The 11251-nt window shown below is 42.0% G+C and overlaps 1 protein-coding gene across 1 annotated transcript; it reads right to left on the reverse strand.

Moving 5' to 3' along the window:
- Positions 1-4837: 4837 nt before the first annotated feature.
- c1galt1a (core 1 synthase, glycoprotein-N-acetylgalactosamine 3-beta-galactosyltransferase 1a) lies at positions 4838-9987 on the reverse strand. Its single transcript, XM_070846924.1, has 3 exons — positions 9837-9987; positions 5471-6135; positions 4838-5029 (listed from the first exon to the last, which is right to left on the reverse strand). Exons 1-3 carry the CDS (start codon positions 9985-9987, stop codon positions 4865-4867), a joined length of 981 nt encoding a protein of 326 aa, XP_070703025.1. The 3' UTR covers positions 4838-4864.
- Between the last annotated feature and the right edge of the window lie 1264 nt (positions 9988-11251).

Genomic DNA, 11251 nt, shown 5'->3' on the forward strand with positions numbered 1-11251 from the left:
AACGGATGTCTGACCAGAGCTGTGGCCAACGGCCGCTGCTGTGGTCACCCCCTGCACTGCTGCAGGTGAAGGAGATGATATATAGCAAACTTGGACCTCCTCACTGTCTCACTGGCTACATTCACATTGCAGGTGCTCCCGATCAATTCTGAACCGCTGCACGTGTACTAGCTGTCTGATCCGTTTGGACAAATAGTTCCATCTGCTCTGGAGTACAAGCTGACATGAAAAAGTCTGGTTCAACAAGTCATCCCACTGTCTTTCTGTTGTGTCTAGTTGCTCTCCAGGCTGACACTTACTCATTCCTCTTACACTAGACTGGAAAAAGCAGGGCCATGTTCAGCTTAGTCTGTCACTGAGCCAAACATTAGTGATCCTGAGTAGTCCTGTACAGCCAGATTTATCTCCACACTGTATCATTCTGGTCACGGGAAGAAAATGCTCTGGTGCTCTTGTCTGTATTTTTTTTTTTTTAAACCATCACAACCATCTTCTGAGTGGTGCTGAGTAGCTCAGGATGAAGCAATGCTCCTGCCCGGTGCCCTCGCAAAATAGTGTCGGGGGGGAACTCATTTCCGTGGGGAGGCGTGCATGTGGGTGGGCGATCCCTGGCATTAAAATGGCTACATCCTCACAATAGAAACAGGCACATGTACATTATGTCCACTATGTGATTGGACTTTTACTGATAAAAAACAGAACATGATCTTTGGTGCTGTGCAGGTGAAGCCTGCAGGACAGACAATTGAACAGCTTGTATGTAGCTCTGCTGAACTTCACTAAGATGATATCACAGATGATCATGTCAAGTGAACACGCCTTAGAAAAGCAGAGACTCTCATGCCCGATCTTCTGACATGGCCATCGGCAGTCGCCATTGACTCGACCGATCTACCGTTCTGTTCCACTCCACGCACGCGTCCGCGGTGTCGGTTTAATAACGTTATCAAGTTATGTTTGTCTTTTATCAGTAAAAGTTGTAAGCTGTAACCAAAGGGACTTTGAAAACAGCAACACACAGATAGAGGGGAATGCCAACGGGCTGTAAACCCACCGCCTGCTTCCTGTCAATCTGACTACATCCTGGGTATCTAGTATCTCAAAGCTGGTTATTAACTGGCCCAGTTAACTAGTTCATTGTACTTAACTAATGAATTGCAAGCCATCACATTCATCTTCTTCACTTACTTACTATAACATGACATGAGATAGAATAGAATAGATGTAAATGATGAATATCCCAATATTATATGCAATACTAAGGAAATGAGTTAATATGGGAATTATTTTTAAAAGTGTTTTTATTATGGACACTGGCGGGAGAAAAAGTTGTAATGTTTGAGAAAAATGTCAAATTACAATTGTATAGTTGTAATTTTATGAGGAAAAAATGTTAAGATGTGCTTTTTCTAACCTCCAAAACAAGAGACGTGATAAAACTGTAGTTATATGTTTCGGATTAGATGTAATTTTGCAAGAAATGTTATATTTCAACAAATGACATGATAGTCTTACTGGACAAAAGTCATAATATTTATTACTTCAGTGTCCCAAAGTATAATGATTCAGCATTCATCGGAGATAAATGTAACTTACGTGTAACATAAGTTCTCTTATAATATTACAGCTTTATTGTCACACCATTGTGACTTTTAAATTATGACTTTATTCTTGCAGTATCTGGTTTTACAGTGGCCCTAATACTCTGTCACCCTCTTTTAATCAGTCATTTAATATCATCACCTATTACAAAGACAGACCTTTGCAAATAAAAGAGAACACTGGTGTCCGTTTAATATCAGTTGTAGAGAAGCACAGCAGCCCAGCCAGGACAGAACAACCTTCCACCGGTGTCTGTTTTCCTTCATTGTCCGAATTCCTCATAGATGTCAACATTATTCAGTCAGTTCAGCCAGAAACGGTGCTACTTCCTCCTTTGAAACAAAGGCTGCAAACTGATCTTTGAGCCGATGGTGCACAAAAAACCCCAGATAGTGAAATACTCAGTGTCTCTACAAACCAGAGTATTAACGTTTCAGATCACAGATTGTGTCTTTAAAGGAACAGTTTGACATTTTGTGAAATGCCTTTGTTTACTTTCTTGCCTGAAATGACAGTGGATAAGAGAATCTATACTACTCTCATGTCTGCTTCATCTACAGCTGGTTAGCTTAGCTTAGCATGAAAAAAAAAAGGGAACAGGCAACCATGCTGGAATAGTTCCAGTCTTAGCCAAGAAATAGCCCTCTGCATAAAAGCCTGTTGTTCTGATTTAATGTTTAAACAAGAGCAGCAAACGAGCACAGGGGAGTGTCAGCCAAAGCAACCAGAGCCTCTTCTTCTTCTCGGTACAGCGTTCAAACAACACAGTCAGCGAATTCGATTTATTCCATGCAGCTTGGTGCAGGAGAGAAAAAAAATGGTATTTACATATTTCAGTGGCAACCACTTGCTTTAGTTGCCACAGCAACAGCATTTTGCTGTACGAAGTATGTGATGACTAAACTACAGCATGAGAAGAGCATCAGAATTAAGGCGCTTTCACCTGCAATGTGAATATAGTCTAGTTGTTTACTGTAATTACAGATGTAGTTCATGGGGCCAACAGTGTATATAACAGTTTCATTTTAGGGTATTCAATTCTGGGATTTGTCTTGTTCTATATTGTTTCTGTGGGTCAGTGTTTGTAGGTGTCCTTAAGAGCATCTAGGTTACTAAACACGCTGTTTATTCTTAACCTGTCTGAGGTATTTTCGCATAATATTGTAGCTACTTCCGTGTTCATTTTTTAAGATCTAGTTGTTTTAGTTGATCTTAACAAAATCCATTAACCTCCATTATGATGAATGTTGTATGGAAAGAGACACACTTGACTGTGAAATATACTGTTTTATTGTTTAACAATGTAAAAGTGCCAGAAGGAACAGTAAACTTAGAACATGGTAGTTAAACAAAAGAAACTTTTTTCAATAAATAAAATATAATTTCTTAAAAAAAAAAATTCCCATTTCAATAATCCTTTATAAAAGTGAGTGATACGATCTGACATGAGTTCACACAGCTGGTACATGTAGTTGATCTAAAATCTCCGGCTGTGTCTCGCTTCTTACACAGACTGCAACAAAATGAGGAGATTGTGACAATTTAGTGGCAGAGAAACAGCACAAGTAGAGAGAAGCAGGGAGGACAGGCAACAAAAACTCCTCACCCAGAAGCAAACTACAGGCCCAATCTTCTTTCCTAAGCATGACTCATCATGTCACAGCAAACAAACATTTTGATTGGTAAGGTTTAGGCGTGGGGAGTGGCATGGCCAGGGTTAGGGTAACAATATCAGGGTCACAGCCAACCGAAGGCTGAGTCGAGGCGGGACGTGACGTGACTTTGCCATTGTAGGAAAAAAAACATTCAGCAAACTAGTTGCTGTGATTATGGGGGTTTAAAACCCTGCTTCCACCAGAACGCCTCAAATTGGAGATTAAATTTAGAGCAGCTCCAATCAGCAGCCACGCAGAAACTGAAGGGGGAAAGTGACGAGTTGATGTCTTACTGGGTCCTACGCAGCAGACTACTTCTTGGCCAGGAGCAAAAAATTCCTCGCGTCCTGTCGGCCTAGTGAGGTTGCCAGGCAATCGGCGGAGACTTTACCAAGTTACTGCTCCCAACCAAGAAATAGTCCGACACCTTAAACCCAGTAACACTGCAACATAATTAGTGAATTCTAGAGGTGCTGGTCGGCACATTTAGTGACCAATAGGACATAGCCATGCCAGCGCTTACCCGTTTCCACTCTTTATGCTAAGTTAAGCACAGACAACTGTATTATTGTTTGTTATTATTGTCTGTCTGTCAGCAAGAAACACTTCTGACATCATTTATCGTCACTCCATTCAGTCACACGTGAGACTTTCCTGAGCATCGGGTTTGATGTGAGTTCCACCATTTCAGTTTTCCTTGAAACATTTAGCCTAATAAATAATTTCCAGTGTTCAAAAAACACCATAATCACATAATCATATTCTGCTGTATTCAGTAATAGCTTCCCAATTAGAATATCAATAAATACAGACGCAAATAATGAATAAATAACATGAAGGCATTCTGTTAATAGACATACTGTAGTTTGTGTATCTCTAAAAGCACACTGTCCACAGTATAAATACAGAAGGCAGGTGCATGTGCAGGTGTTTGTTAAACAGGTAACAGGCTACAGAGCGGAAACACTGCTGCTCTGATGCCACAACTTTATAGTATAGTGTGCACACAAACTGTGCCGACTGCTTTTTCTGGCAACTTCAGCACAGATTGTAAACTGATGTTTTCCCAAAGAAGGACGCACTTCCTGAGATTTAGTGTAGCCCTGAAGTGTCCCTGTGTGTTTGCTGCAGAGCACTTTGTTGGCTGAATTTTGAAACATGCGCATCAACGTCATGGTTTGGTCAATTCCACCTAAAAACACATCTTCTATCTTGAAACCCCCAGCGATGCACCTGTACCTGCCCCAGAGAACCTGAAAGAGACCTTCTTATGATCTTTGGCTGCATGCTCAAGCTGAGAGCTTCCTAACATTTATGTGACTAATGACATTTACCCTTCATCACGTTAGCTGATGTTTAAATGACCATTTGCTGACCTTTTGACCATCTGCTGTTGCTGAGCTTCTGTACTTGTCCTCCCCAATAAATATTATTGCCTGAATTTTGTGTTCACCTTTTGAAAGACAGTTCTGGTTGAACTCTAACCTTGGCAGGACTACTTAGGCATAAGTAGGTGGAGGGAATGGTAAAGAAAACTATAAGCGTGGCTCTGATACCTGCCAGTATCAGTTACCAGTTAGTGCAAAGGCTGTCATGCAGGCAACATCTTATGTGGACTCAGTTGTGCTGTTAAGTTGAGGTTTTTCATCAGGATTGAATCTGTATTTGTATCCATATGGCCGCAGATGGTACGTCAGGTACTCCAAAACATACTGCTGGACAGCATGAATGTAGTGAAAGGACACAGCAAAATCTGAGCAGGCATCTGGACCCTGAAGAAAGAGAGAGAGAGAGAGAGAGAGAGGTTAGTACAGTTACAGCTCAGGTTGTGTGCTCAGACAGCAGGAAGAATGTTGGATGATGTTGGGTTCACATACTGTACTGTACTGATACAGTACATAAGTACACAGTGGATTTCAACACTGTCCAAGCAACTTCAATTTTTGTTGTCATTTCATGACTCGTGATGACTTCCTGAGGTGAAACAGAAAGCTACAGGCTTGGACCTGAAGAATGTAAAGAAGGTTACATTACTCGAACCACTTCTCTAGAATAAAACACAGTTCCTCTTGTTGAGGCGCTGGATGTAAATAGTGAGGTGTGGAATTGTCCATGCAGGGATAATTCTTCTTCTTACTTCTTACTGGCATCTGTGCCCCGTGCTCATTTCATGACAGTAAAACATGGAGGAAGTAGTGCACTGTGTAGCATACCTCTTTTGGAGTATAGTAGTCGTAAATTAGATACCAAGGCCGCTTCCTTGGGGGCTGTCTGACCAGGTAATGGTCTGGAGGAAAAGGATTAAATGTTTGTCTCCCCTTCACGTCTCTGGTGTCTACTGGCTCCACCTTCATGGTTTCCATACATTTCCCCAAAGCCATGTCCTCTATAGCAGAGAAGTGGGTACATTCCCCAGTACTGAACCCTTTGACAAATCTTCTCAATGCTTCCTTACTGAGGACATAACCCGCTCCTCCACTCATGTAGCCTTGTTTGATGAAAGGGTGAAACCTTCTGCCCAGATACAGCGGCTTCTCTGTATCATATTTGGACAAGACGTAGCGTAGATTCTCTACCACCACAAAGGTGTCATCGTCTGCTTTCAGGAACCAGTCGGCGTCGTCCAGGTGATGCTGGTGGACATGCTGAAAGGCTCGGATGGTCTTCCAGTACAGGTTGTCCCTTCCCTCGCTCACGTTCAGCTCCACAGTGGGGAAGTCAGTCTTAGCAGAGCTCATGTAGAGCACTTTGTCACAGCGCTTGGCCCATGTTTCCCTGACGTGCTTGGTTCGGGATTCCAAGTTGCTGGGCCCTGTCATGATCCAGCATAAGATCCGTGTTGTATGAGAGGAATTAGCTGCTGAGCTCTTGTTCTCACCTAGAGGAATTTAGAAGCCAAGTATCAGAGATGTGTTGCATAGACATTTCAAACCTGGGTCCTATCTGCACATCTGCACTGGGAGCTACGAAAAGTTTTGAAATTGGTCCAGTAGATCACAGCCGTTGATGTAATCTTTTGGGGCGACTGCACCTGATCACAGTATGTACACTTCAAGTTTTTCCTTTTTGTTTAACCAGAAACAGCCATTACATTGCTCTCTTTGATTTTACTCGGAAGATCATGGGAGCTGCTGGTCTAACCTCTGCCTCCATTGGTTGGTTTGTTTGTGCGGTTGTGTGGCTTTGGTGTTTTTAAGGCTTAGTTCATATCCACAATTTTTGTGTAACACACAATAACACAAGCAAACTAACTGATAAACCAGAAGTTCTATATCTGTAGAGATCCTTAGATACTTAGAATAACAATGTGAGCCTGTCAGCACTTATAGTGGACATATTCTGATCAGGTGCAGTTGTCCCAAAGGGTTACGTTGCAGTCCCCGCAGCCCATTTTGCTGCTGCCACCTGAGGTGATCTACTGGACTAATTCCAACACTTTTTTTTTTATCCTCTAGTCATTTAGACACCAAAATATGTAAAATAGAGCCCAGTTTTAAAAATAGTGCAGTTATCCTTTACCATCAGAGTCCAAGAAGCAACAAATGTCACTAACACTCCAGAAAGTCTCAGACAGGTGGGTCAGATCATAAAACACCCGACTGGGCAACAATCCTGTACATTAAAATTGAATTCTTGAATTGGACCTGATGAAAGGCAGAATAAAAACACTGTAAATAAAATGAGCGCAAGTTATTGATAGTGTGCAGGATTTATTCCTATACAACTATTAGCACTCAAAAGATAAATCAGAACCTGTACAAAAACCTAAATGGGTGCATAGGATCATAGGATCTTAGGATCTTAGGATCATAGGATCATAGGATCTTAGGATCGTATGATCTTAGGATCATAGGATCTTAGCATCTTAGGATCATAGGATCATAGGATCTTAGGATCGTAGGATCTTAGGATCATTCGATCATAGAAGACAGAGAGAACATGTTGCATTTGAGATCATTTCTAGTCAACTGTCTTCAGCTTTAAACAGCTAGCCTGTTTTTATTCATTTATTCATTTTATTCAATCTTTATTTATATTACGCCAATTCATAACAAGATGCTTTCCATAAAGAGCAGGTCTAAACCAATCTCCTTAATTAAGAGAGAGATCCAACGTTTCAGGAATTCTTTGCATGTAAGAGAAAAAAGACGAAATTCTAATGTTTCCTGAAATCAGTTAGTGAAAATACTCCCCAGTTCAACATTTGGCTTTTTTTTTTAACTCTTCAGAGTTTCGGACCGCCCGTCTGCGTCAAAGACACAAACACAAAGAAAGCAAGCTAAACAGTTTTAATGGGAAACACAAAGGTAAAATGAAAAGTAGTAAAAAAAACAGCCATTTTACCCCAAGACTCTGGAGGGTTAAACTCCACATTACTACACTTTACCCATTTTCACAGTCCTCATAACCGTGACATCATTTATCGTATGTTTCCCCCATGCAACATTTACCAGCTTTTTACAAGACCATAAGGGCATGTGTGGAGGGTGTGTCTACTGCCAAGTCCCCTGACAGTATCTGACATGATTACAAAGCCTCTCGTTGGCCTGCAGCTGACCTGCTAAACCAGAATCTCAGGATAATACACACTGGCCGAGGTTGTGCACGGGCCTCATTCTTTGTTCTGTGTAAAACTGCATTCTAGAGAGTCAAACAAAGACGGTGCTTTGGACAGAGGTGGAAAGTGACTCAGGACATTTATTGAAGTAAAGTATTTCCATGTTGTGCCACTCCACTACATCTCAGAGGCAAATTTTTACCATTTTACTGCAATATATTCGATAGCTATAGTTGCTAATTACCTGCCAGACAGATTTTATGTTTAAAAAAAATATAAATTTTCTCATATAGTTAAAAATGATTTGAAGTGATCAAAGTATCCAATAATTGCAAAAAAAAAGTACCAATCAGAGCAAGATCCAAAAATGGATAGAAATCTAATGAATGAGTAGAAATCCACCTCTACTGCCCAGCTGTGAGCTGCTCACTTCCACACCTCCTTCACTGTGCTTGTCTGCTGACCCTTCAGTAGGAGCCTCTAGAGGAGATGGAAAGTAACTAAGTACATATACTCAAATACTGTAGTTGAGCACAAAATACTCGAGTACTTCCAGTTTATGTGACTATACTCCATAGCGTTATTTATAGAGGGAAATACATTCTACTCTGCCACATTTATTTGACAGCTGTAATTACTACATTAGTTACTATTCAGCATGAGCTTTTAAAACACGGTGCACTGTTAAAGATTAAACCGGTCATCCCTCTGTTGTTGTTGTCCTTCTTTTTTCTCTCCTTTCCTGTTCTTGTTCTTGGTATTTAATCTGCTCTTTTCTGTAAAGCACTTTGTAACCTTGTTAAGAAAAGTGCTGTATAAATAAAGAGTCTTACTGTTATTATAATATGTCAGTCACAGGAGCCAAGTCCTTTTTGCTGTGACTTTTATCAGCCCATTAAATGACCAGCTATCAGATGTTATCAGTACCATTACAATGCTTTGGACAGGGCCTGCTGCGCCTACCGCTGGGCCACGAGGTGCAGATCATCTATTGCTATCAACACTCCCAAAACGACATACACAACAATGAGTCGTATACATCTGACAGGCGTGCCAGACCTTTGGCGCCATGGTAACAATAATAAACATGTGATTGACTTATTCTCAGGAAAAGGTGATGGTTTGGGTTCAAACAGTCACATTACGTTCCTGTGTAAGTGTGTATGCCTACTCAGTGGTGTGATTAACAGTCACATCTTTGAATACTTTCAACAACTATCAACTTTTCCTTGGAATTAAGTATTTTCCATTGTTGACTGGCAGTCTTTATTAAGTGGGATGAAGGACCTGAATACATCTTCCACCAATGGTTGCCAGTGCAGCAACAAGCACGAGAAACTAGAGCAGGAAGAGCACAGCTAGAATCAACCGCAGTCTCTGTTGGGATAGTATGAATGCAATCTTGCTGTCATGAATTCCTGACAGCTCCAACTTTTGAATCCCACTGTGAAACCGTGGGTTTTGAAAGGGAATTGTGCTACAAAACTGAAAGTTTCCCCAAACTCTCAGGCCAACTAAGAGGAAGTTTTACTCCGCTATCAGGTGAAAATTCTAAGAAATTTCCAAACTCAAACAGCATCTATCAGGAAAAATAACTACTCTACATGAGAACTAAGAAAGAGCTGGGTAAGGCTCACCGGTTTGGGCACAGAGGTGTAAAGCTGACGTGCCACATTGCGCACAGTGCGCACAGTGCGCAGTGAATGTACAGTGTGCATCCATCATTTACGCACCGTAGAAATACAACAATCTGAACAGATTCAAGATCATTTGAACTCGTAGTTATTCTTGTATTCATGAGGAAGTTGGGGGGGGGGTATAGTCAATAATAGTCATTCGCCCGGACTCATGAAACCTGTTTGACGTCTCCAAACTAAATGGAGACTAAATGCACTGATTTCTGTAGCGTGGCTTCTTCTCCAGTTTTACAAATGACTTTTCAAAGGACACAGTCGAAGCCAAGAGGAACTCTTTTATTGCAAAGACGACCCGATGCCTCTAGTTCGGGCGCATGTGCCTACCTGTGTGCACACGCTGCGCACTACTTTCTTCACGCCTGTCCTCCGTCTCGGGTTGTTCCGGTGGAAAGTTCGAGTCCAACAGAAAGCGCAGGGAGAGAAATCCCATCATCAGACCGGCGCTGAAGATCAAACTAGACGTGATGTGTCTCATCCTCATCATTCGGCTGACTGTCAAACAGAGTGTGGAGTTAAGTGCTGTATGCAGCCACCTGCTCCCTCATGAGGAGGGTGAATCCTTTGATGGTCCCTTGGATCGCTGACAGGAGTTGAACTAATAACGTTACAATAAAACTTGGAGTCAGTTTGGAGCAGTCACAGTCAGGATGAGCCCAGGCAGCGGGCTTCTCTCTGTTCTCCACATTGGAGCTCCAGTCAGAGCCCGTCAGCCTGGAGCCAGGCGGAGCCAAACCACACCCAGACGTCACCACCTCAGAGAAGAGACAGGATCAGCTTCACATTCACATAGGGGCGGCTGTGGCTCAGTGGTAGAGTGGGCTGTCCCTCAATCAGAAGGTCGAACATGTCGAACATGTCGAAGTGTCCTTGGGTAAGACACTGAACCCCAACTTGCTCATGAAGCAGCTTCAGTGTGTGAATGAGTATGAAAGAATTACATTCCTCCTGTATGAATGATGTGTGAATGTGTGAATGAGGATGTGATGTAAAGCGCTTTGAGTAGTTGAAATAACTAGAAAGGAGCTCTACAAATACAGACCATTTACATAGCACAGTCAATCAGCCATCTGATATCTGATCAGCTGTCTCCTAAAGATTCTTTAAAGGCCAATGGATTGACAGCCCTGTTATGTTAATGTTTTTTGTGTTGGGTCAGGTAAATGTGAGCAGGAGAGAACATGGGGAACATGATAAAGAATGGAGCGATGCCTACCAGCTTGTTCTGGCAGACAGCTTAAACCGCTCTGCTCCACATGCCACACGCCTCCCTCCCCTCTCTATGTACCGGATACACCCCTCCAGTTTGAAGGCCTACGGAAGTACTAACACCAGCACTGATGCCTGCCCTCAACCCCACGACCGCCCAAACACCCACCAGAAGACTGTAGTTGAAGGGGAAGATATTTAATCATTTCATCGTGTCACGTCATGCCAAACTCTAAATATGTTCTGCTGTAATAAACATTTCAAACATGAGTTGTTTAATTGCAATGAAAACTAGTGTTGTTTGTCAGGACTCACGAGGTCACCTAGTTTGAAACCAGGACATTCACATGTCACCATAGTCAACACTGAACACTGACATGAGGCTGCTTTGGTCTGACGGGGCAAATAGTCCTTGTTTGATAGAACTGAGTAATACAGTATAATCATTACAGTCTTCCAGTGTCATCTGATCAGGTTGTGGGAAGCACTGTTTAAACCTGTCCATGCTGTTCTGGGCTATTTGTACAAGTGGG

This window comes from Pempheris klunzingeri, chromosome 16 (genome assembly GCF_042242105.1).
Source record: "Pempheris klunzingeri isolate RE-2024b chromosome 16, fPemKlu1.hap1, whole genome shotgun sequence".
Classification (NCBI taxonomy): Eukaryota; Metazoa; Chordata; class Actinopteri; order Acropomatiformes; family Pempheridae; genus Pempheris; species Pempheris klunzingeri.